Here is a 27,771-nt window from a genome sequence, read left to right as displayed (position 1 = left end):
GTTGCTACATACCGTGATCAGATCTAAAACTGGGAGCGGGGGGGGCGGGGGGGGGCAATGCCTCGGGCGGCGTTTTTGATGGAATGGTATATTTAAGAAAAGGCAATAAAAATTCCTTTGCAAAATTATCGAATTTCACAGTCAAGAAGCAGTAAAATTGTGTTTCCCCTTCAGAAAAAACAATCGTATTGCGGCCATGGTAAATTGGGTGCCCCGGGTGGGGGGCGAATTCTTTGTTTTTGTTAGTTGAAAATTACGGGAGGAGTCAGCGCTAACGTGGCGCCTTTTTTTCGCTCTAAAATAGGTAACCCTGACAGCAGCATCCATAAACTCTATCAACCGCATTTATAAACCCCTTATGTCGTTGATTCGATTTTTGTGTTCATTTTATCTTAATTTTCCCGATATATTTCTATCGATTTTCGCATATTGCCGCATGTTAGGTTGATTCATATAAATTATTTATATTTTTGTAATTTTTTATGTGCCGTTTGTCAGCCGCTGTGGTTGTCGAGTGGTCATAGTGACGGACTCGCATTGCGAGGATCCGGGTTCGAACCCCACCACAGTGGTGGTCGGCTGAAGTTGGTTTTCTGTGGTTCCCAATTTCAAGGCGCGAATGCGAGCCAATCTCTCCGTTAAAAAGTCTACACACTCCGAGTGTTAGGTGCACTCACTTTGTTCCAGACTCTGCCACGAAAGCTGGGCTGGAAGAGATCTCAGCAACGGGATAAGTCCACAACGGGATAAGTCCAGTGGACTTATCCCGTTGAATTGACTACCGCGAAGCGGTGATTCCTTGGCGCGAAAAAAGTCTCCACATTAATGCTTACAAGGTTCATGGGAAATTTACCGGAGAAGGCCACAGAGTTTCTTTTTCTGTTAAAAATTACGGGGCTGTTTCCAAAAAAATACTGTTTCCAGGGGTGGGAACTCTGCGCCACACTGCGCAAAAATTAACATCTTGTGCCATCCTGCTCCAATAGTGTATTTTCGTATTTTTCTGCGCCAAATAGCTAATTTTGCTTCAGTATGCCTGGAATTTCAGAAAGGACGGCAAAAAATTTTTGTACCTGCTTACCGCGAAACGATTCTTTCTAAGAGCGTGTTTTATTAAACTGTACGCCTTATTTAAACTATCGGCCTTTCCATCGCGAAACCCAGATAATATCCGTGATCGTGCAACTGAAGATGGTTTGCAATGGTCGTTGAGCTTTAAAGCGCAAATGCGAGTCAGTTGCCGTTTAAAAAAAATGTCGCCTCTGGAAGCAGCAGAAATTACTGTAGTCGATCGTGATCGTCTTTGTGTCAAATCCCGATGTTTTGTGAAAAAAATTTTCATTCCGGGAGTAAAAAGTGAGTTTCCGCTGAATTACGAATGCTAATTTAGAAACTTTGCCGAATAACGAGTGTCAGATCCAACATCTCTGAATAACGAGTGTCAGATCCAACATCGCCAAATAACGAGTGTCAGATTGCCAATCTCGCCAAATAATAACTACTTAATCGCCAAACGTCGTGTTGATTCTTCCGAAATTCTCTCCCATTTTGCAGCAATTTCTTTCCAAGTATGAAAAAATTGAAAACTTATAGAAAATTTTGAGCCCATTTGAAGTGCTGCGGTTCCAGACAGACAATAGTGCCCTCAGTAACCAAAAATCATGTTAAATAGACTGGTTTGAAAAATTTTATGACAGCCTCTCTTTCAAACAAGCTGTCAAAAGCCTGAAACACCAAAAACAAAAAACAAGCTGATGAAAAGATGTTTGATATCAAAAGACAGTGCAGTTGTTTTATTTTGAAAAGGGGTGACGGTTAACGAAAATATTCTTGTTAATTTCCCTGCTCCAATTTATAAATATCTGTTCAGAATCCTATATTTTGCTGCTCCAAAACTGCTCCGGATCCTGAATTTGCGGCTCCAAAACTGCTCAGAATCCTGAATTTTGCTGCTTCAAAGCTGCTCCGAAATGGACTTCCCACCCCTGTGTTTCTGGGTAAAGGGGTATTTTTTTGCAGGGGTGTATGTTCTGTGTAAAAAAAGAAAAATATATATTTTTACAAATTTTTCTCTCAAAAACCAAACAATTTCAAAACTTGTTTATTTTCTCCCTCACCCAAGGGCAGTATTATTTTGATGCCCCCCCCCCCCGCCTGTAAAATAGTAGACTCACCCACTTTTCCCAGTCCAGCCATAGGTGGAGATACTTTAAGGTCTTAGGGGTGTGGCACGATGACAATTGATATACATCATATATATGTATACATCAGTAGGCCATTGACGCTGGGGGGAGGGTGGATTGCCCCTCCCTCAACGTATAATAATTAAACCAATTTAGTTAATTTAATAATTTAAATACTTTATTCAATTTAATAATTTAAATACTTTATTCAATTTAATAATTTAAATACTTTATTCAATTTAATAATTTAAATACTTTATTCAATTTAATAATTTAAATACTTTATTCAATTTAATAATTTAAATACTTTATTCAATTTAATAATTTAAATACTTTATTCAATTTAATAATTTAAATACTTTATTCAATTTAATAATTTAAATACTTTATTCAATTTAATAATTTAAATACTTTATTCAATTTAATAATTTAAATACTTTATTCAATTTAATAATTTAAATACTTTATTCAATTTAATAATTTAAATACTTTATTCAATTTAATAATTTAAATAATTTATAATTCAGTAATTTAAGTAATATTTTAATTTAATAATTTAAAATAATGTTAAAAATTTAATTTTATGGTTTTTAATCATTATAGTAAATTTCTTAAAATTTGTTGGAACGTATTATACAAACCTAGGTATGTAAATCAAATTTGTACTAGTTAAAAAAGTTTGAGTACATTTTGTATACTGTCATTCATAGCATAACATGAATGAAAAATCCACTGGAATGTAGATGGGACAAATTCTCTCATCAAATTTTGTGTTATTTCATTTTTTTCCCTTCTTTGAATGTGAAAACTTTTCCCCATTTTGAAGTTATTCTCTCACACATAGTTGTTGATAAATTTGATAAGTTATTCAAAACTTTTCTCGTTAGCAGAATGCGTTTGAGTTTCATTTAATTATTTCACACTATTATGTTTAAAAAAAAAACAATTTCAATGAGTTCTATTGAAATGCAAAGTTAAAACTAAATTCAATTTCAATTCATTCAATTTGGTAATAATCAAAATTCATTGTCCATTTGGTCTCTTTCTAAAAATATTTTGGTCACTATTTGGTCACTTTTTAAACATTTTGGTCAGTATTTGCTCACTTTTTTAAACAATTTGGTCACTATTTTCACTAGTTTTGAGGCCATGATCCGTGCTGACCCCTGCATTATGGCATCAAATGAGTCTTCGATTTCATGAGATTAAGATTTATCAAGATAAATTTCTCTTTCACATTTGACTTCATAATTTTGATCACAATTCTTACCAAAAGACAGGTTTTGTTTTGGTTTTTTTTTGTTGAAAATCTTTAACTAATTAACTGATATTTATGTCTGTATGCAATATTGTCTCTCATATTACTGTATATTCAGTTTCCTCGAATGTCTCTAAACTGCATGATTTTGTGATACATTTGATTTCAGTTTTCATTGCGATGATGCTGGCGAGTACATTTTTATGTTTTTCAATGGCGTCTTTGCCGGAACTCTGTTCAGTTGGAAATACTACAATGAGGACTGGTACATGCTCAAATTCACACTAGCTCCAGTAAGTCATTTTCTCCTGACGTTTATTCATTTTTTGAAGCTTTTAAGTGTCACTGACAAGATATATCGCTGCTTAAAAAGCCTCTTACTTTAGCATTGATGAGCCCTGTAAAGTTTATTATTCAATGGAATAATTTTCCCTACACCCTTTAGTTTGCACTAACTAGAAATGGGAAGGAAGCCTAACTCATTAACAAAAAGATATGATATTTTGAAGAGGGTTTAGAGATTTTTTCTTCTGCTGAGCTGCTCAAAGGATTAAGAGCTATATTTCTGCTTGTGAGAGAACTAGTGAAGCTGTTTTATCTATCAGTTTTATGAAAGATGTGTCAGAAACATTTTTGGGGAAATCTACTTACTCAAGCTGTGAAATTTTCATACAATTATTGACTTACCAAATGTACAAACCAAAACTTTTAGTGTTCTTTGAGAATTGATCTCCGTAATTGGAAGAGAATTTATTGGGGCAAATCACCCTTGTCAGTACGAGTTAATTTTTCTCAAGGTTTCCTGAACACCAGTTGTTGGCATCCTCTGGAGGTGTCTAAGTGGATACTAAATTTCAAGATTTGTTTCTATCCAGAAGTCCAAGACATTCCAACAGCTGGCCAATTAATGATTGCATACCTACTTATGACTTGAGTCCATGAAGCACTGCTTGTTCTGATGTGTTGAAGTGAATGATAAATTTATATACCGTGAGTGATGAGTGATATCTTTATGTCCAGACAGATGTAAATGGACAAGAAACACAGAGCAATCTGATTGGTTGCCTTGTTGATTTCATTTATTGCCACAGAATGCCATAATGTCTAATTTCACCCTTCCAGACACAAAGATGCCACTCATGGGATGTCAATTTAATATTCTCTATAATTAATCAGAACAAGCAGCATAAAAAACACTTAAGTATGCTCTGTGATCATTGGTCAGTCAACTTTTGAGCTGAAAAGTTTTGTATTTCCTGCTGAAAACAAATCTTTTGAATGTAATATTAAGCTACGACACTTCATAATTATTATAAACACCTTTCAGCTCTCAATCCAGAACAAATCCAGTTTATCCCTGTGGGGCAATTTACTGCTGAAAGTATACATATACACGTAACAGTTTGATTGCATAATCTATTGTTGTGTATGAATTTTTTTGGGGTTGGCATCTGTATTTCAAACTGTGAGTGAAGTGAGGAATATTTGTTTCATTGTGATTGAGTGTTTGTACCTCCTCCTAACCATATCATGGTCTGCCGCTCTGTCTCAATACTTGTACCATTGTGGTTGAATATTTGTACTGTTGTAGGTTTGTTGTTCTCTTTGGTGAGACTTTTTAATAGAGAGATTGGCTTGCATTCTTTCCTTGAAGTTGATCTGCCGACAGCTGGTATTAGGGAAACCTTGAGAAAAATGAAATCATGCAGACAATGACCTTTTGTTTTTAAAAACTTCTTTCAATTAACAGTGACTGCAAATCAATTGATGGAGCCCAGTAATGTTTAACAAAAACATGTTTCAACCAGATCCCCCATTCTCCCAACCCCAGTTGCAGAATTCAGATGCATTTGAAGACTCTATAAATTCCAGATTGCCTGCACAATTGAATAATATACAAAGTGAGCCATAAACGTTTGCATAACCCCCGATCAAACAACTGAAAGCTAGGTTTTGAGTTAGGAGGCATATAGAGAACTTCAACGTCATGGTGTTCAGCGGTGTTATCCAGTATCCAAAGAACTTTGAACACAGTACCTCTCTTGTCAAAGTGCCTTCTGACTTCTGGAATGAAATACCGTTTAAATCAATAAAATGTTTTTGTAGTCCAAGATCTTGTGTTTATAAAAAATACTGGGAAATGTGACTTCTTTTTAGCCTTCAATGTTTGCAGATTTGTAGATTTAATGATGACAGTTATAATATGCAAGTTATAGAGTACATAAGTTGCATACCTTTTTTTTATGGCATTCACAGAAAAACAGCACTTTCTGTGTGAAAGACATGTAGATCCAGAGCTATATGTTAGTAGGTGTAGCTACAGCAACGACTGATCGAAGTTCTTTTTTTCTTGATATATCTGACTGTAGTTGATGCCATTATAACAGGGAACCACAACAGTAAAGCTAATCATTGTCAACATTTCGAATTTTTCCTTAAAATTTTTCACTTTCAGAAACTAATAAGTCATTTAAAAATATTTCTAGAAAAACCAAAAAATCCTTTAGAAGGGAATTTGAAAACATTTATTGATTGTGTGCAGTTTATATTTTGTTTCAATATGATAATTATCATGATAATTATAATTAGCACTGCAAAAGTGTATTCCATTAAACTGGAAAAAAAAGAACAGTTAGTACAAAAACTGTGAATACCAAGGGGTGACTGTTTATCAACTATGACATCATTTTAAGGGATACTTTAATTATAATTTTTTTCAAAAAAATAAATCGGTATTTATTTACCGCTTATGTGATTCTAAGATCATTTTCAAATTTATGAACTTTCAGACACCGAATACTACAACTTTGACATCAAAGCTACCTAAAATCCTGGCAGAATCCATCCGAGATGTATTCAAATCAATTTATATTTGTTACATATTCTATTTCTTATTCGGTGAGTTTTTTAATGTTTTTTTTTAAAATTTCAGTTTACATGGAATTCAAACTGCTTTATAGACAATATTCTGTTGTAAAAAACTTGTTTTTGTTGTAAAATTTGAACCCTACTGTATGTGATGATTTCCTTCATTTATTTTCAGGTTCATATCTAGTCCGTTTCCTATCTATATTTTTTGAGAGTTTATTAAGGTGAGATAGTGATACATTGCAATATTTCACTTTAGTTTCTACCATGGCATAGCCCACAGGAAGGAAGTATTTAATATAAGCATGCATTATTTTTATATTTCTTTCCAAGTGTGCAGATATCGATGTACAGTATCATGAGTTTGAAATTACTGGTCGCTGCAGTTATGACATCGAGTCTTCTTCATGCTACATGGCGTGTCTACATTGAACTATTCAATGTTTTGGTAACAGAGGTAAAAAAGTTCATTAATTTTTTACCTGATTTCAAAGCTAAGTTCATACTATGTTTGTGTTCAAAATTAAGCAAATTTTCACTTTTGGCCAATTATGTCCATAACTTCTCAGCATATTTTAATAAAATTTGTTATTCACATAGATTGGTATAATACAAACAAAATAGGCATACACCAGTTAATTACATACATGCATGGTCATGCGTGAGCTGCATCAGTGTCAGGCAGTCTAATACAGAGCTTGCCATATTGAACAAAAAAAATTAGCTAATAGGGAGGTATGGTCAGTCTCCTCTTACAGTTATACAGGTCACACAATGTGAAACTATTTATTTATTTATATGTAAGCTCACACAACAGGCATATGCCCAATTAAAGTAGAGTGAAAAAAAGGGTAAAAACCAAACATAAACAGCACGTTGCAATACAGAAAAACAAAGAATAATACAAATAATAACTGCACAATAATAGTAATGCAAATAAATATAATACAAATAATACCATACGTGTGTACAAAAAAAGGAGTAAAAACGTCAAAAAGCACACGAGAACTTCCACATCTGAGGAAGCAGAAAAGAGAATTTTCCAACACGTTAGTTTGGTGTGGTGGGACATACAAGAGATTTCGGTTATGAAGATTGATGCTATTACAGTGAAAACTGATTTGCGCTAAAATGTCTGGTACATCCAAGTCGAAGTGCAGAATTTTCACAAAAAAGGTGATCAATGCATTCTGATGGCAGACTTTGAGTGATTCATAGTGAAAAGTAGATCTGAGTATGTCCGTAGGAATTCAAATATTAAAAATTTTTAAACTTCTTGAAGTAAACAAAGCGCAAAAGCCTATTTTGTGTGCGCTCAATCCTCATGTTATTGTACAAGTAATACGGATTCCAGATTATGGAACAATATTCTAGAACTGACCTAATGGATAATACTGAAAACCCAGCTATTTAAGGGTCTCTTTTGTAGTCAGCTCCACTCCTTCAACCCAGCTTCCAGAGGCTGAAAAACACAATTCATATTGTTTCAGATAATGAATCTCACACACAAGTTCTTGAAATGAGTAAAGGGCAAAACAAAATGCAGGATGTCACAAATTTATTTGGAACAGCTATATTTGCATGTCATTGGTTATTTCTGAGAAAATTTTACCTCAGTTTTTGTCGGTTGCCTCGAATTTCTCTGATGTGGTCACTTGACCTTGCTGTTAATTTTTGTTCTCCTGCTCAGTGTGCCGTTGTTTCTCATTGTATGAACATCACTCCGCACGCGTCTAGCCAAACAGTTGCATGGAACCTAAGAAAGTTTCCAGAGCAAGCAGCCCTTCGAAAAAGAAGACCATGAACACAATTGAGTTAAAGAAAGAATTCATTGAAAAATATCAGAGTGGCATTAAGATTGCTTTAATCGGCTACATGTACAGGATGTCGCCATCCACTATAAGTTTCATTGTGGCAAAAAGGAAACAATAAAGGAGGCTGTGAATATGCTTACGAAACATAGATTGCAAGCAATTGAAAATGTTGAACAGTTATAATTAATTTGGATCAATCAAAAACAGTTAGATGATGATTCTGTTTCAGAGGACATCATGTATGAAAAGGTTAGACTATTGCATGCCAATCTCATTGAGAAAATGCCTGGGACGAGAGCTACTACTAAACCATACATGTACTTCATCCATATTCCTCTGCGGAAATTCTATCGAATTGGTATATGTTGGAATGTGTAGTGAAACCTGACGTGAAGTTTGTTTGTGTGTAATGCTTCTTATGTATAGTGTAATGATTGAATAATTGTATCTTTTTAGGCCTGTTGCTCTCTATGGTGAGACTTTTTAAAGGGGAGGTTGGCTCGCATTTGCGCCTTGAAATTGGGAACCACAAGAAACCAACTTCAGCCGATCACCACTGCGGCTGGGACGAGAGCTAGTGTACTTGTGATTTTAAGGCCAGCAGAGGCTGGTTTGATAAATTCAAAAGGTGCAGTGGCATACACAGTGTTACTAGGCACAGCGTAGGTGCTAGTTTGGACAAGTCTGGGACAGAAAAATTTGTGTCCAAATTCAAATGAACCTAGATAGTGCCCCAGGAAGTGACTCTAGATAGTGTCTTGATACCTAAGGTCCTTATGGAGAAAGATTTCCCCTTTCCAAACAATAATATCTTCACCTCTCTCCCCTTCTTGCCATCTTCCATATGCCTAGAAGAGTTTTCAGAAAGGTATAAAAAATTTAAATTCCCATGTTAAAAGTTAATTTATTCCTTACATTTGTCTTTTATATTCATTTTATGTTAATTCCTTATTGTTTTTAGTATCATTTGTGGGTCGTACATCCCCCCCCCCTGCTTTTGAAAATACACTAAAAATGGTATATATATACAAATATATACATTGAGTACATGTTTTTTGCCCCCCCCTGGAAAAAGTTGAAATGACGGCCCTGATTAAACACTATATTTATTCTCTATAAAATTTGTTTTTGGTATTATTTTGGAGAGTCTAGAATGAATTAATGAGATTTACATTGATTCATATGGAAATAATTGCCTCTGTTTTGGTCGGTTTCGGATTTCGCAGATTGTTTTCGAACAGATTATCAACAAAAACCGAGGTATCACTTATATCATATATATTTATTTTCAAGATATCATGATGTCTGATATTTTCAGTCGAAAATACATATTAAATGTACTAATATGTATAATTGTATGACATTTTCATTATTTAAATATCAATGAATTTAAACATGAATTCTTCAAATTTTTCAATCAGATATTAGTTAATCAGTAAATAAATAGATTTGTTCAAAAATAGATGTATTCAGTCTGGAATGGTTTGATATTTTCGTTTGAGGATGCATTGATATTTTTATATTTAGAAATAATTTAATTATTTCTAAACATGTATCCAAATATGTCTAAATATTTCCCGTTCATTTATTCAACGGTTTCACATTTAGTCTCATATTTTCATTTGAGAATGGTTGATATCTTCAGTTGAGAATGATTTGACATTTGAACTGAAAGTATCAAAGCATTTTCAACTGAAAATGTCAAACCCTTCTCAAATGAAAATATCAAACATTTTCTCATGGTATATAATTTTATATATATGCAATTTGTGGTTTCCATATTCACTGTTTTTTCCTTTATTGTAAACAATTTTTGTTAACACAACAATCATCATTCACATGTTTTGTTTACAAAATTTGAGTTGTACGTATTTAGGATAGCTCATTTTTCTAGTGATACTGATAATGCTTTGAAAAGACCAAAAACAGTAAAAGCTTGACAAGAAAAATTGACTATTAAGATTTAATAGTCTAACTTGACAATATTTATTGACTATGCTTGGCAAAAGTAAGTCAATACCGGCTGTGGTACGTCAAAACGGAATCAATGAATCTGCAACGAAATATATCAAGCAGAAGGAATCTGAAATTCGATCAGCCATGGCTGTAGCTGCACCCGTGGCAGTGCCAACTTTGCATCGCCTATGGGATCCATGTGTTTCTCGTACAGAAAATGCTTTTTTTTGTGGGTACAAGACTGCCATAAAAAGGTATTCCAGTTGATTATAATATTATTACTGAAAAGGTGAAAAATGCTACTCTTCTATAAGGGAAAGGGCTGGTGAAACATCCATTTCATCAGTATTTTATGCAAGTAAAGGTTGGTTTCATAGGTTTAAGAAACGATTCAGATCACGCAAGGTAAAAATCACTGGCAATCAAGCCTCTGCTGACCAAGAGGCAGCTAGAAAATTTCCAAAGACTTTGTATTAAATTACTGAAGAGAAGGATTATGCACTTCAACAGGTGTTTAACACTGATGAAACTGCACTATTTTGGAAGAAAATGCCACAAAGAAGAAAAGTGAGCTTCTGGGTTTTAATGCGAGTAGAGATAGAATTACTATCTTGGTTTGTGCAAATGCGTATGGATACGTGACAAAGCGGCTCTTAAGAGAGAACCAGTCAACTTGAGTCAAATTAACCTTTGGCCACAATGTGTGCACCAGGACATCCAAGACAAACATTTCTACAGAGCCAACTGAAGAGATTATAAAAGACATTGTTGTGTTAGCGAAACAGGTGGGGGGGGGGGATGGTTCAATGATATGGATATAGAAAAAGTTGAACAGCCAATTAATAGCAATTCTGGGGCATTGACCAAAGACAAATTAATGTAGCTCACTGATCTTGAAACTGAAGCGGTACCAGACGAAGAAGATCAAGATAAAGAAGTAGAAGACAGGTTAACCACAAGTAACATAGCGGAAGAGCTTCGCGAGTTCAAATCAGCATTAGATTATTTTCATGACATAGATCCCTCTATGGTACGTTTTTCACAAGTATAAAAATTAGTAGAGGAAGCCTTGTCAACATACTCCAACAAACTTGATGATATGAAGAAGAAATGGCAAACAGAAATCACAGTGTTCTTTCAGAAAACATCACTTACAATTTCTGTATCCTCTTTTACATTTCCTTCTACCTCTACATCACCGAGCTCTTTCTCATGATGTTCAATAAACAAGATATACAAAAAATAGCCTATTGTTTTGGTTGTTCGAAGATTTCCCGTATTCACGATCTTTCCTGTAACATAACCCTCACAAATTACGGGGAGGGGGTCGACTGTATATAGAAATATCAGATATATATGACAATATCAGTTATATATAAAATATTGGATGCAAGGTGAGAGAGTAAGAGATGAGATTTGAAGTATTTTTTATTAATAAACAGCAAAAGGAAGTGTTCATGTTAAGTGAAATGTTTTCCTTTTTAATTTATTATCATGCTTAAAATATATATAATAAACAGTCGGTTGACTATTTTATGGAAAATATCAGATATATATCAAAATGTCAGATATTTTCAAAAATATTGCAATATTTGGGAAACCTGCATACCAATGTATGAAATCAGAATGATTTCAATCTTCAATGCAGTTTGTACAAGGTGTTTACTTTGGACGTTGATCGGTGCTCACGAATACGAAATCAGACATGAGCATCGAGCATTCTGGGTGCTTCAGGGAGCAACAGATTGAAGATTCCTGTTATAAAGGCAAAAAAAATAGAGACGCTTTTGTTACATTCTCACAAGATCTCATTCTTTCCTTTTCTTCGCCAGACTCGCTAAGTTTGTTGCCAATTTAACTAGATTTACAGACACATTAGTTTTCATTTTTACTTAAGATAATGACTATTTACAGACAAAGAATGGCAAAATAAATTATAAGTAAGGACTATTTACATAATTTTAACAACAACCACTAGTATACAGTTTCGATGCTTTCCGGCTGAACAATGTTAAAAGACATTGAATTATTTTTAAAACACTGAAAGTTTACAAGTTAGCATTTTAAATTCTTTCTACACTGTCAGTCATTTCTGAAATTGCTCACCAGTCATACAAATTCTTTTGGTGTATTATTTCAGCATAGATAATCTTTTTTATGAAATTTAGATCATATTGTTTTACTGGTTTACTAATTGTTATATAATCTGGGATTATCTTTAGGACTTGCCCAACAATTCCCTACACATTGCGTAGCAGACAGAATGTTAGCATGGCTGTTCTAGCCAGAAGTTAAGGTCAGAAAAACTGCACCCATTGTGCACCTAAATTCAGAGATGTCAAAATTCTAAAATTTTTAGTTTTAAAGCTTTACTGTTTAACAGATTGGTCAGCAGCTAGTAGCTCTGGATAGTGAAGATTGAACAAATCAGTCGACAGAAGCAATATCTGAATGCTTGTGAATTCTCCTCAACTGTCATATAAAATAAATTGCTCATACTAAAATCTTGATTTTTTTTCCCAAAAAACTTCGAATATCCAAAGTATTCTAAAAAAGTTCAAATTAAACAAGAAATTCTAACATTAAATAGATAGAAAACTCAAGGGGAGTTTGTAAAAATTTGTATTTTCCAAGTTCTACTGTATATGAATTGACATCATCATCATGCCTCTTCCCCCAGCCTTTGAAGTCTATCTCCGCCTATGATATATTCACCTCCTTTTCTAATTAATTTTGCCCTACATTTTATTCTATCTTTAATTGTTAAATTTAAATCATTTGAAGAAAATTTTGTTTCAATTTCAGAAATTTGAATTTCCACCAGTTGCTGCTAAATCTGCTGTATCATTGACTGAGGCTCTTGGTTGTTCAGATGATATTATTCAGGTAATTTAATCAGATTTTTTTAAATTTTATTTCTCGAATCAACTCTGTCTCCTTAACCCTTTCATGTACAGGCTTTTAGCAACAAATTTGGAGAGTCTTTATTTGAAGCTTAAGCGATAACTCTAAAAAATGGTTTCTTTGTTCGCATATTAGAAATAGAAGGGGGAAGAAATAGTGCAGTAGTTTTCTCTTTTGCTCTCATTCTTTCTTTCTCACTTTCCCTTATAGGTTCTCTTTATCTGATATATATGGTAGAAAGAAAATACATTATTTGTGGGGAGGGGGGAATCATTAAACAGGAGTATAGAAAGAACAGGGCGATAAAAAACAACTTCTGTTCCATAGGGTTACAATGAAGCTTTGCGATGATGAGAGAAGAGGTAAAAAAAACCAAGGCGAGCTAAAAAGAATTCCTTCCATTTGTATTAGGACGAGATACTTCATCCTATATCATTAAGAGGTTAAATATGTTCTGAATATTTTTAATCTGTGAAAGTTGAAAGTAAGATAAGTTCTGGCGAATTGGAAATTTTTTTTGGGCTTTTGATGATGTTTGTCATTGAAATATAGAGTGTTTATGATTGATAGATATATATTTCCTTTATTTAAAATTTTAAAACAGTTACAAAACATTTAGGGGCTAAAGCAAGCTTGTGAGCCCACAAAACAATAGCCGATATATATCTGTCAGCGTAAATAGTAACGAAAGAAAAAAATCCATGTATATATAATAACACCAAGAAATGAGTGGCAACAGGAATGGAATTGATAGGCAAAAAAATTTGGCATTTAGCAGCGTATATAAGATGCAGGAGAAGAACTTGCCAGTGTGCTAGCTGCTTTGTTCACAAATTGTCACACAAATCAAATGTGCTTGAAGATTGGAATAACTCAATGATGGCTCTTGTTTACAAAAAGGGGGAAAAAAAAGGATATAAATTATTATAGACCAATCAGTCTCTTACCATTAATTTATAAAATCTTCACCAAAGTGCTGACATATAGGCTTGAATACAAATTGGACGAAGCCCAACCAAAAGAACAAGCAGGCTTTCGAAGTAGATTTAGTACAATGAATCACATCCAAACAATCACAGAACTCAGAGACACAAGGAATATGAATTACCATTGTGTATGGCCTTCATTGATTTTGAGAAAGCGTTTGACTGTCTTTTACATCTGCTGTTGTTAAAGCTATAGATGTAATTGGGGTAGAGAAGACTTACATCAATATCATCAAAAAAATATATGACGAAGCAACTGCAACGATTCATTTGGATAAAGAAAAACCAAAGATTAAACATGTGAAAGGAGTCAGGCGGTGATTCTATCTCACCAAAACTGTTTACCGCTGTTTTAGAAATATTGAAAAAAATGGATTGGGATGAGAAAGGAATTAAAATAAATGGAGAATTTCTCAACCATTTGTGTTTTGCAGACAACATGATTGTTATCAGCAGTAATCCAGACGAACTAGAAGAAATGATACACAAGTACTGGCGAAGGCAAGTATTTAGGTGGGCTTGAAAATGAATCTGCAAAAGACTAAAGTTATGTTCAACCCCTTTGCGTTGAAGAAGACAATCTTGCTCAACAACATAGATAGAAGTAGAAAGCTATGTATACCTGGGACAATTACTATGTACAACGGAATCATTAATGAAATAAACAGTAGAATCAGGATTGGATGGAGCACTTTTGGCAAGAACTGTAATTCTGAAGAGTCACATGCCATTATGCCTGAAAAGAAAAGTGTTTAACCATTGTGTGCTACCAGCACTGACTTATGAAGCTGAAACATAGACACACTCAAGCAAGATGATACAAAGGCTACAGACAACACAAAGGAGCATGGAAAGATGTATGTTAGGCATCACAAGGAGAGACTGAAAATGAATCACTTGGATAAGGAACCACACAAAGGTATATGATATCATAGAAAGAATTAAATGTCTAAAATGGAAATGGGCTAGGATATTGCAAGGAGACAGGACTACAGATGAACCACAAGTATTCTAGATTGGTACCCTCATGGTGTTAAACCTCCAAGAAGGCGTCCCCCACGCAAGATGGATCAACGAGATCAGAAAAGTGGCAGGAGTCAACTGGATGGCTAAAGCATCAGACAGAGCAAAATGGAAAGATTTAGAGGAGACCTTCATCCAGCAGTGGATTGAAAATGGTTGTTGTTGATGATGATGACAAGATAAGAGCAGATTACATTACAATGTCAAATAGATAATTTAAATCTTGAGTTAACAACCAAGATTTTAAATTGATAAAAAAAGATGTACATAAAGATTGTTCACTTATTAACTGAGGAAGTGAGCGAAATAAAGCTATATTTCGGGAGCTAACTAAAGGTAAAATTTTTGGAAACCAAGTTTTATCTGGCCTTGGTACCTGTATAGTATGATGTCTAAATTGTATTCCAGATTTATGTAATTTCAGATTGAGATGGCCACTTCTTTAAAAAAATTTCCAAACTTTTATACATGTACAAATGTTGTAGAGGGAGTATCTTTAACAGACCTCGCAGTGCTCCTATTTTTCCTACTTTTCCTATTTTTTAGAAATGCCCTCCTATTTTCCTACTTTCGTCGCAGTTGTCCTATTTTATTCCAATTCTCTCCTACTATTCCTATTTTATCCCTCCCTTCCTTTTGTTTACAGCCAATATCTCACAACGAAAATTCCGAGAAACCGCAAAATGTCACTGCTTTCCATCCTTTTTGACTTGTTTTATTTTCTTCATAACTCGCTACTGAAAAGAAAAAATATTTTTTTTTAGGACGATGACAAGCGTATCTTTTTGCCCCCACGCCGTATAGTCAAAGTGCTGAAACTGAAGACCAGTGGAGAAAGAATCTGTTTTGGAGATCGGTTGCAGTAAATAAGAAGGCAAAAAAAGGGAGGAGTAGGGACAGGCTCTGTCCAAACACGAGATTATAGGTTTCTCTGCCCGTATCTCGTAAGTGAAGCCAGGTTTTCCTAGTAGGCGTTTTGCGCCATGTGAACCGAACTGGATCATGTCGCTTCAGCTGTAATGTGCTACATAATCACGCTACACATTTGTGTTTCCCAAGCGTGGCGCATCAGATCAGTATATTATAGTATATGGCCCTGGAGTCAGCTACCTATCGGCCGCATGCTCCGGTTTCAAAGGAAAGGAAAGAGAACACAGCAAAAATGAAGAGAAGATCGGTGGAACGCGCGGCACACGACGCATTTAACTCCCCCAGAAGCAGTCCGCCTATCACGCCGACGTAAAGCGCTATCGTGAGCCATATTACGCTCTGTACTGCTTTTCGTATTGGTGAGTAGACGGCGTGTCACGCTAGGTGATTCACGTTGCGCGCGGCATAGAGAACCTGCTCCTAGGTAAGCCTGGCTTTACGGGACAGATCCCGAGCCACATCTTGCTTTAGGGGGGGGGGGGTAAGAGCCGATTAGCCGCTTTTTAAATCCAGTTTTTTTAACCGTCAGGAAATAACTTTCGGGTGTCTATGCTCGGTGTCATTCAAGTATTACGTCAGCATCGATGGTGGTGGGGGGAGGGGTTTCTGATTTGCTGATTTTTGATGACGGGGGAGGGGTGTTAGGATGATTACTTCATCACCCAGCCTTTATAAAAATGTGAAATACAGTATTCTTAATGCCGTCTTACTCGTTGCACCAAAAACGAGAAAAACTTTTCGCTAGTTTGTGGGCACCTGAACTAACATTCTCCCTATTGAGTTCCCTACAGAGCCACTTTAATGATCTGTAAATATTTAGCGGATCTAGGTGCTCTGGACCTGTGCCGCGTTTATAGCAAACAGTGCAGAAGCCTATCTCTAGGAGGTGCTGGTCCGGGCCGCTTAAGTGCTCCGGAACTGTGCCACGCATCACTCATGTGATCCGTAATTATTCCATGGATCACTTAAGTAATCTTAGAATTTTCTGCGGGTAACTTAGAGTGATGTAGAACCGCACTGGTGGCCGTGCCAGTGCTCTAAAACTGCTAAAACTGTGCCACATGTCACTCAAGGGATCTCTAAATGTGCCACAGATCGTTCAAATGGTCTGGAACTGTGTCGCGGGTCACTTATCTGTGAATGTGCCGCTTGGTTCATTTTTAGAAAATTAGGTTTGAGAGGGACAGGCCACATTTGGTCCGCTCCGACCAAGTGTTTATCGCGGGTCAAGGATTATCTATGGGCTTAGAGGTAGGGTCGCAATGAATTTCTTAAAAAGAAATTTTGAATTTCCTCAACCAAAATCCCTTCCCACGTACGTCTCTGATCCAAATGCGTTAGGAGGTGGGGGGGGGGGGGCAGAGCGCTGACGAAATTTTGCTGAAAGGGGAGGGTAAGAGTTTTTCTGATTTCTAACAAGGGGGAAGAACTGGTCAAAAATCGCTAAAAATTTGCTGGCGTAACACTTGAACGGCCCCTTATTTTAAGCATGTGCTAAACCCATGGCCTAAATATGGCGTGCCTCAAGTGGCCTCGGTACACTTACAAATGAATTAAGTGGCTCGCGGCACATTCTTACCTCATTTAAATGACCCGCGGCATATTTCCAGATCACTCAAGTGGCTCCCGGTGCATTCTTACTTCAATTAAGTGGCCCGCGGCACATTTCGAGATCACTTAATTCAGTGGCCCGCGACACGTTTTCAAATCAATGAAGTGGCCCCCACACTCTTCATAAGGTTGATTTAAGTTGTACTGTTCTGCGAGTCATTCAGGTGGTCTGAAAGTGTGCCTCGGGCCGCTTGAATCATCTGTAAATGTGCCACAAGTCAATTGAATGATCTGAAAGTGTGCAGCAAACCACTTGAGTGGAAATGTGTCAAGAACGCCACTAAAATAATCTGTGTGCAGCGAGCCACTCAAGTGATTTCGAAGCATGCCGCGGGCCACTCAAATGATCTGTAAATGTGCCTCCAGCCACTTACAGTAATCTGCAACTGAACTACGAGCCACGTGAGTTAACAGAGGGTTTGCCTCGGGTCACTCAAGTGATCTGGAAATGTGGTTGGGTCACTTAGGTGATCTGGATACATGCTGTTGGCAGCATAAATGATCTGGAAATGTGCCGCAAGCCATTGAATTAATCTGGAAATGAGTCCTACTTAAATGATTTGATGATCGTTCTTGAACCACTTGTGTGGTTTTATTATTTTTCCTGGGCCACATAAGATAACTCTGAGGCCCATTGGTTAGCATGTGTGTTTTAAGGCATACTAGGGGTTTATGTGACTGCCGTTGTCTTTGAAAAAAAAAGAAAAAAGATGACATTCATGAACATATGTGAATGCTCTGGAACTGTGCTGCGGCGATCTGTAAATATGCTGAGGCATATTTACTGATCAGGGAATGTGCTGCGGGTCACTTGAATGATGTGTAAATGTGCTGCGGGTCACTTGAATGATGTGTAAATGTGCTGCGGGTCACTTGAATGATGTGTAAATGTGCTCCGGGTACTTGAGTGGTCTGGAACTCTGCAGTGAGTCACTTAAGTGATCTAGGAATTTGCCACGAGTCACTTAAGTGGAAGAGCAGCTGAGGTAACTTGAGTAATCTGGAACTATGCCATGGTGATCTGTAAATGTGGTGCGAGCCACTGAAACTGTGCTGCAGGGTCTCTTGAATGATATAGAAGTGTTGCTTGGTTCATTTTTACAAAATAAGATTTGAAGTTGTGAGCCACAACAGATGACTCTGGGGCCACATTCTGCCTGTGGGCAATTGGTTAAGCATGCATGGGTTACATTTCTATGGCGCCTAGACTGGTTTTTTTTCCTTCTTTGAAAAGCACAGGGGAAAAATGGATCACGATCAATAGTTGGACTTTTCAAGTAACAGTAGAAATTTGATTAATTTGTTTTTAGTTTTGCCAGTTACATTGTTTTTGATACCGCACATTCTGTGGAAATGAAAGATTTTTAAATTCATTAGAACTTGAGTTTCTTAAAATATTTATAGATAATACTATAATTAAAGTATATAAAGTGTGAATCTCAATGGCTACAACATTTTTAAATGCCATAATAATTCGGGAATTCCATTTTTTCCCCTCCAATTTTTTTCCTATTTTTTGTCAATGATGTTCCTATTTTTCCTACTTTTTTTTCCAAATTTTCACTTCTAGGCCGGCTTTAATTGATTGAAAAGTGGAAATGTATGTGTGAGTCTACTTTTACTCAGAATAATACAGATGAAAGACTTCTGTGTGACAAAAAGTGTAGAAAGATTGCTGAAGTATGTTCCCGCAACATGCAATGCCATAATTCAATCTAGATTCTACTAACGCAAAATAAAGCAGTTTTAAAATGGATTGGGAACATTTATTCCTGATAAAATAATATTTCTTAATGTTTGCGATTCAATTCTACACTCAAATAATTAATATGTGTTTCCAGGATAGTTTTGAATCTAAAAAAATCCCTAAATACTTAAAGGTCTACTCTATTGACAACTGTGCGCATACAATCTGAGATACGACCATCTGTCACACTATGATATTTTAGGACACCAAAATCATTGAAAGTACCAGAACCACAAATAACATAAATTTAGTTTATCTATATTTAATTTTAATTTATTATTTTTAAACTAGATATTTATTGAGTTAAGATCATTTTGCATGTTATTCCTCAAGTTAATTGAAGAGCTTTCAGCATAATAAAGAGTTAAATCATAAGCAAAAGTAGTGATTTTTTCCTTTCACGGGTCATTTATGTATATTAAGAATAGAATAAGTAGAATTAAGAATAAAATAGTACTGATTCTTGAGGTACACCATATGTAATTTGTCTTTTAGAACTCAAAACGGAATTTACTTTCACACTTTGAACTCTGTTAGTAAGTTATGTTTTGAAAAATTTAAGTGGCAAACCCTGAATTCCTGCATATTCAAGTTTGGTTAGAAGAATACTATGATTTACAGCATAGTTTCCCTACCTTTTTTGTCTCATCGGCCCCTTCTTCAGAGATTTTTTCCTCCCATCACCCCCCCCCAACACAATCTAACCCATAGGATCCCATGTTATACTAGTAGCTTTTACTGCCCCCCTGGATCATTCTTCCATCGCTCCCCAGCCCCAGGAGGCGTTAATGCCCACGTTGGGAATCGCTGATTTACAGTATCAAAAGCTTTGCTGATATCTAAAAATAATGATGCAACTTTACTGCATTATCTGCTATATACATGTTTGAAAGAAAATTAAAAAAAGCATCCTTTGCACTTTTTGCCTTTCTGAATCGAGATTGATTCTCACTAAAAAATTAATGCTGTCAAAAAATTTAATTATTTTTCTATGACCTTTTAGAAGATAGATAGTAAAGAAATCGGTCTGTAATTATTAATACCTTTTTCGTGTATCGGACAAACAATTGTTAGTTTCAGGGACTTTGGAAATTCACCAGTGATAAAACTTAAATTTAAAATAAATGATAAAACATCACTAATATATGGTGAGATGCATTTCAATGTTATGGAATTAATTTTGTCAAATCCTGACAATTTTTTGAAATGTAAAGAATTTATAATACTCAATACTCCATGACTATCCATAGGGTATACGTCGTATAAAAAAAAATTCTCAAAAAATATTAAATTTAAACAATTTAATGAATTACAATTACTAGGAAGATAATCATTTTTATAAAAATTAGAAAAAGTCATTGAAACATTCAGCAATATCTGTTGACTTTGTTATTTTACCAGTTGTTTCAGTAAAAACCGTGTCAATGCTGCTACATTTATCCTCACCAGTTAATTTGTTAATTGAGATTTTGAGTTTTTTTATTCCATTGAGATTTTGAGTCACTGTTAGCTTCAATAAATGCTGCAGTATAATAATCATTTTTATTCTGTTTTATCTCATTAATTAACAGATTTCTAAAAGTCTTGAAACTATATTGCAGCTCAATATATTTTTGATTTCTTTCAATAATCTATGCTTAATTTTAGTTTTTTCATAAATTTCCTTCGTAATCCAGGGTTTTCTTATTCATTTATTATATTACTCTAGTAGAAGCATCAACACGATTCTTAATTAAATCCAAGAAAGTATTCATTCCCGAGTTTGCTGATTCACAACTGTAAACAGCGTCCCATGAAACCAGTTTTACAAGATCAATAAATTTATTTTTATCAAGATAGGTAGAGTACCTTGTTTCACAATTTGAGTCATTGCTGTCATGATCTGTTTCTAAAATAAAATAAAGCCATTTTATGATCAGTTATGCACGAATCGAGAAATGCCGCTTTTTTGAATTTAAATTTCTGGATCTACAAAAATATGATCTATGCAAGTTGATGTTTCATCGGTTTCTCTAGTTGGAGAATTAATTGATTAAAATCCAGATCTTGACATTAAATTCACGTAAAAAATATTCAAGTATTCACATCTTAAAATATCGATGTTTAAGTCACCAATCAAATACATATCTTTATCTTGTTTGTATTCAAGCTAATAATTAATTTTGTTTATGAATGTATCAGGGTTGGGTTTTTGACGTCAGAAACTGGTTTAAACCATCAAAAACTGTCAAAAACCGTCAAAAACCTAAATGAATGCTTTGGGATGTTTCGAATAGAATAGGTATCTAACTTAATGATGAGGCACTTTGATATTACAATGTTTCATTTTCAAACACTAATTTATCAAAATTGAAACAAAATATTAATTATAATTTGCGATTTTGAATTTGAGGTACAAAATGTCTAGAATAGATATATAATTAATAGTATGGTTCATTTTTACCACGTAGCATCCGATAACATGTAACTAATTTTGCACATTTTTCTACACCTAAACGATTTCTAAGTTTTGAATGGACAAATCCAAAGTTAGAAAATACTCTTTCAATGGCGGCTGAGCTGGCGGGACTGGACAGCAAAAGCATTGCTAGTTTTATGAGTTCAGATGCAGGCTCAGCTGAAAAAGCATTACATTTAGAAAGTCCTTTCCACCAAATCACAGGGTTTGTCATTCTTCCTGCTGCACTGAAATAAGAAGGTGGAAAAGGAGTTTCCTCCGCTTCATATGAAATTAGCAATGGCAGACAACCGTTAATTTTCTCTGTTGCCCATGTGCAAGCCAAATCACTTTGCACATCAGTCAGTCCTTCACCTTTATATTTTGGGTGCAAATTATATGCCAAATAATGAAATGGTCTCAGAATCTGGTTCATCCTGTTTTGTATCTTTTCAATGTGAGGCTGAAGAGCACTTTCTTTAAGAAGGCTTAGCCAAACACGGCATGAGTCAGCTATTGTAGCTGTATCTGTTTGATGAATATCCAATGCAACACTTATTGGCTTGAGTTGGAATGAAAGATCTTTACACTGTTTGTATAAATTATAATTGTTGATTAAAATAACAATTCCTTTGTCAATGTCATTTTCGTGATCTACTATTTTCTGAAAAAATGGCCTATTGTGTAAAAATGTTTCAAGACAAGTAAGTGTACTCTTCCATCGAGTATCACCAGGTAATTGGGGTTTTATTGACCCCATATGTTCATTAAGCCATCCCGAAGGCAAATGATGGTTTCTAAGGTATTTTTGTATTTTAACCACCTGTTTGAGCACAGCTTCAGGTGTTAGATCTTGTCCGAGTAAGTTGAGCCAATGAGAAGAGCACCCATATTCTATTAAATTTTGGTCAATCTCATTAAGCAAAAGTTGCCTGGCTTTCTCCATTACTTTCACATTATCAGTTACAACTGCCTTTACTTCACAAGAATATTTATCTTGGGCCAAACGTGTGGAATTGTCAATTATTTGCTTGTGGTAATCTGCATTTTTCATAACAGCACCACACTCAACAGCTTCAAGAAAATAGGATTTACCTTCAGAATGTATACATGTAGCTATGACTGGATCGTTATGAATATTGCTCCATCCATCTTCAATTAAAGTTACAGCTTTTCCACTGAGATTGTCTTTTGCAGTTTTCTCAACCTCTCTTGTAACTTCATCAAGCAATGACTGAGCCAAAGCTTTTCTACTTGGGGTATTATAACCAGGTCGCAAAGCAGAAACTAGATCTTTGAAACTTGAATGTTCAACAACACTGAATGGGATATTATTGGCATAAAAAAACTTTGCCACTAATAAATCAATTTTTTTAGTTGTAGCAGAATTTGATTTCACAATGAAGTCATCAATTTTTTGTTTCTTTTTTTGAGTGAAAATTTCAGGTTCTGTTGATTCCAACAAAATAATAGGCTGTGAAGCAGTGGACTCTGTAGATGTTGATGTAGTTGTTTTTTGTACATCAGGTATTCAACATCATTGCTCCTTCCAATTCACTGAGCTATATGGCTCTTCATCCTGTCCACACGATTACATCGCATAACTCCACAATTAATGCATTTTGCATATATCTTTCCATTTTTCTCTACTTTATCAAAATTTTGCCAGGCTATATGCTGTGGCCTTCCACCACGATTCATTATATTTTAAACTAATAATAGACTAAATATTTATGATTTCTTAGAAATTGGTTTCACTAAACATAAAAAAATATCAAATGAAATTTCTGAAATTGGTTTCCATATTAATCCTCACTACTTTACAATTCAAACAATAAATAGCAAAGTTGGACTTTTCTCTAGTACACTGGTCTTTGTCCTCTAAGGGCAGCTGGTGTCTTTATTGGATTATAAGACCATCTGCCCCTAGCATGATAATGCAGTCACTACTGTTGCTGCTTCGTGGTGAAGGAAAAAGAAAAACAAAACCCTGTGAGATAATATACCACTACATTTAGATCTGTGATGCAATCCCCATTCATGAATTTTCTAAAAATAGAACGTCAGAATGCATAGCCCAAGGTTAGAAAATATGGTAAGAATTAGCAATTTTGATATTGTAATATAACTTAAGTAACTAAGGTACTTTATATAAAAAATATGTATATTCAGGCTACTTTTATGGGGGGGGGGGAAGATTATTTTAAAATAATACATTATGTATTGCAGCATAGTCACTTTAAGCATTACATGCAATCAATGTGCGTATTTTCAATGGGAATTTATATGTTGAAAAGCAATATTTGAGGTTTTTGACGTAACAGTTTAAACCGCGGTTTAAACCGTCAGAAACTGACATGCGTCAAAAACCTGCCAACCCTGGAATGTATCAATAGAATACATGTGGTACCTGTAAATACATAATAAAATGAATTTATAATTCCCCCATAAGTGCAATCAACCAACAACGAATCATCACATGTCATCTCATTTAAATGCAACTTATTAAAAATTATACTTTCAGAAGAAAAATAGTGCTATACTACCAGAGTGATTTGTTTCCACATTTAAATAAACTTCTGTACCATGCCAAATGAAGTTTCACATTCAGAGATCTAGATTTCACTGAGTATTATTACTGAGGGTTTTACATAAAGCTGATCTAAATATGCTAAAAAGATGCCAAAACTTGCATGTAAACTATGTATATTCAAGTGAGCTATGATGAGATTCTTTATATTGTCATAACAAAATATGTGTAAGTCATAAATTGTAGAAAATGTCAAATTCAGATCCATTTAAAAAAACAAGCAAAAAAAATTATGTACCTGAGTTACAAATTTTTCAATACATCTGAATTTACTACACAAAATGATCGATCACCTGATTGCTTTCTCATTAGAATTTTACCATCTTTGACCCACACGAAAGTATAACCCTTCTGTTTCGCAACTTCCTTGGTATTCTTTAGAAGTTATTTATTCTGTTGTGTGAGGTGCTCGTTGATGAACACACTCTGTTGTTCCGAAAAGGTACCGTGTATGTCTTCTGCCATTGAACACATTTTCCATGATGCACTAATGTAGGTGTCCCAAATGTGCTGTGAACATAATTGTGCAACAATTTTGTCAGGTTGTTGGTCACCGTAGTTTCTGATCTGGTGCGTGACATTAATGTCCATCTCCAATGCTTCCAAGTGCAGCTTTCTGTCTGATCGTGGATATGATAGTTTTCACATTTTAATCTTTCGCACATGGAATTCCGTAAATCTCTATATTCTGATTTCGCCAATACTATGACTGGCCATTTAGTTGGCACATTAAGTCACTTACTTACTCCCATCAATGCCTGATTCCGAGAAAGGGCTTCTTGTTTTGAATGTATTTCATCCGCTGACACTTGCAATTCATGTATTTGACCCTGGTAGATCTCAATTGACTTCTTCATTTCTTCCAGCTTTTGAGTGTTGTCTTTGACCTCTTTCAAAATCTCCATCTTGAAAGCTGCAAACATTGATTCCAATCTCGAAAACATCACAGTTTCAAAAGACCTGCAGAAATCACACATCTGTGTATTTTTCCGCGAAGCCGCTTGCTTTGGTGTACGGTAATGCCTGTGCATATGGAATGGAAACCTCGGCCACAGTTTCCAGCACATTTCACCAAATCCTTCATATTTGTGATGTTAGACTTGCACACACTAGTTTTTCATTCCTTACAGTTAACTCGTTAAATTACAAAATAAGACAGCCTAAATTAATAAAATAAATCAATTTAAGTGAATAAATAGGAAGTAAATAAGAGACGTGAAAAAAGTGTGGTCCTACTTCCTACGCCACCTAGCGGAATTGAAGATGGCATATTTTATTTCCTGAGTTATCTACTGCTTTGATTTGATGATTTTGTTTGATAAAACATGATCAGAAGAAAATATGTATGGGATTTTTTTTTGTTATTTGTTGCCAAATTTTCACTGAGACTATTTAGGGCTACTGTAATAGTCAAATTTCATTATAACGAACTACAAGAGATCGGAGAAATCACTTCATAATGACATAGCTACTGAGTCTTCTGGATTTTCCGGGAAGCTCTGGAATTTCTACTCTACCTCCTGGACTCCCAAAAAATTCTTTCATCTTCTGAATTTCGCCCATGATTGTAAAAAATCCCCTACATTTAGGGAAAAAGTTATTCCCCAAGAATTTACTAAAAAGAAAGAAAGAAGGAGGTAAAAAAAACTGTGCTTCATAAGTGTTGTTGTAAACTTTCGCCATTTCGTCAAATCACAAAAAAAAAAAAAAACATTTTTGGGGAGAAAAAACAAAATTTGCCAATCAGCAAGCTTCAATCCGGCCTTTTGAAATCCGAAATTGGCACGATCGTGTGTATCTGCTTTAGCCATACGTCCCATTTCACCCGACTGAGATTTTTTTGTTTGTGAGATTTGATTTTTGAGAGGTAATTTAAACCAAGGACTTTAACCTACTAGTTGGCCATGATTGGCGATGGCGTGGTCTTTGTAACGGTTTTTACAATGGAAAAATATCCCCAAAATTTCCCTTTTACTAAGTAAAAATTCCTAAAATGTTTTAAATGATCCCTTTTACAGTTATTTTTGTACAGAATTTGGATCTGTGAGAAAATTTCCCTAATTCCTATTCTCCAAAGTTAGCAGCTATGTGATAACAAAATTTTGTTATAAAGGAATTTCAGATATTTACATTGTTCCTATTTATACTTATCTGGGGATTAAAATTTTTTTCGCTATAACAATATTCTTAATACGGGTATTGACTGTATTTATCACCTTTTGCCGCTGCTATTCCGGGTGACTTTAAAACAATTACTACAAATAATTTAAATGACGTAAAAATCCAGATGAAGTTGTAGCACCTTAGTGGCGTGGTGATAAGATGCTTGTCTACTACTCTGAAGGTTGCTGTCACAGTCCTAGGTTCAACTCTGAGGGAACATATACTTGTAGATCATATATTTTCCCTAATGAGCTTGAGATGACCACTGATAGACATCTCATTAATGGCAGTAAATTGCATTATAGTGATATGGCCAGAGTTGTGTTTGGTATAGTAGATAAAGTTGTTGATTATTTCTCTTTGTCTTCCAACATGCCTATTATAATGGAAGATTACTGTACCTATGTCCCAAAGCAGAATGCTTTGCATTGTTCTGTAATGAGCTCTTGGTTGACTGGGAATGTTCTGCAGTGAAAAATCCTATAACAGTGTTTTCTACATCTTTCTTAAAATTCTTCAAGATTGTCCTGCAGTGGCACTGATCGTTTTACTATGTATGTCACAGATTTTGTTAAGTTTGTATGAGTGTATTTAAAATTTTATTCATACATCGTTATTTTTCTTTATTGACAGTGTCTGGCATTCATTGATTTAAGGTGCCTTTCACAGTTTTCTCCACAGAAAAGGAAGATATTTTTCACCATTAGTCAGCCAGGTAAGGATTAAAAAGAAATCATCTTTAAAGTTTACTGTTAGTTTTTGCAAAAAATAAAATGTTAAAATTCAGCCAATAATTTTGAGATTGGAAAAATAAATTTTTTTTTGTGGCTTTCAGGACTGGGTTATATGATATCTATAAAACTTATAGGCTTTTATGGCATGCTCTGAGAAAATATTATTTCAAAATGTTTAACACTAATTTTTCATAAAATAATGCCTACTTTTGAGTGTAAAAGTCCTTTTGGATTATAGTTTAAACTATGAATAAGATTTCATAGCCAATAAAATCTCAATATTAGACTTAATTTATTCATTTCTTGTACTGTTGGGAAATTATGGTCTGCAACAGCATTAATTGCTAAACTCAAAATTACAACTGCAGTAAAAAGGGAGTAAGTAGAAAGGCAGTTGATATTTACTCTTCAATACAGTGGAACCTCCCTTAACAGACATTTCCTGTTAGCAGCCACCTTCCATTAACGGACACTTTTCTGATTCCCGGTCCCGTGGAATAGGGTTTTAATGTATTTCACGTCACGTTACATTCTCGATAGCGGCAGTAAAATCTGGCAAACTCCCAT

The 27,771-nt window shown here is 34.9% G+C and overlaps 1 protein-coding gene across 3 annotated transcripts in view; it reads left to right on the top strand.

The window, feature by feature from the left end:
• The window catches only part of Ndc1 (Nuclear division cycle 1), a 75,307-nt gene that overhangs the window by 21,450 nt on the left and 26,086 nt on the right, over positions 1-27,771 (top strand). For all 3 annotated transcript variants that reach the window (XM_089255869.1, XM_089255868.1, XM_089255867.1), the window contains exons 5-10: positions 3,611-3,734; positions 6,231-6,339; positions 6,485-6,533; positions 6,643-6,766; positions 12,885-12,965; positions 27,104-27,185. In XM_089255869.1, the coding sequence (XP_089111995.1) occupies positions 3,611-3,734; positions 6,231-6,339; positions 6,485-6,533; positions 6,643-6,766; positions 12,885-12,965; positions 27,104-27,185 (569 nt within the window). The remainder of the gene's footprint in view (positions 1-3,610; positions 3,735-6,230; positions 6,340-6,484; positions 6,534-6,642; positions 6,767-12,884; positions 12,966-27,103; positions 27,186-27,771) is intronic.

This window comes from Pholcus phalangioides, unplaced genomic scaffold (genome assembly GCF_987345545.1).
Source record: "Pholcus phalangioides strain wild (caught in Gottingen) unplaced genomic scaffold, Ppha-v1.0 ptg000172l_1, whole genome shotgun sequence".
Classification (NCBI taxonomy): Eukaryota; Metazoa; Arthropoda; class Arachnida; order Araneae; family Pholcidae; genus Pholcus; species Pholcus phalangioides.
The sequence above is the reverse complement of the archived record's forward strand: the minus strand, read 5'-3'. Positions and strand labels throughout refer to the sequence as shown.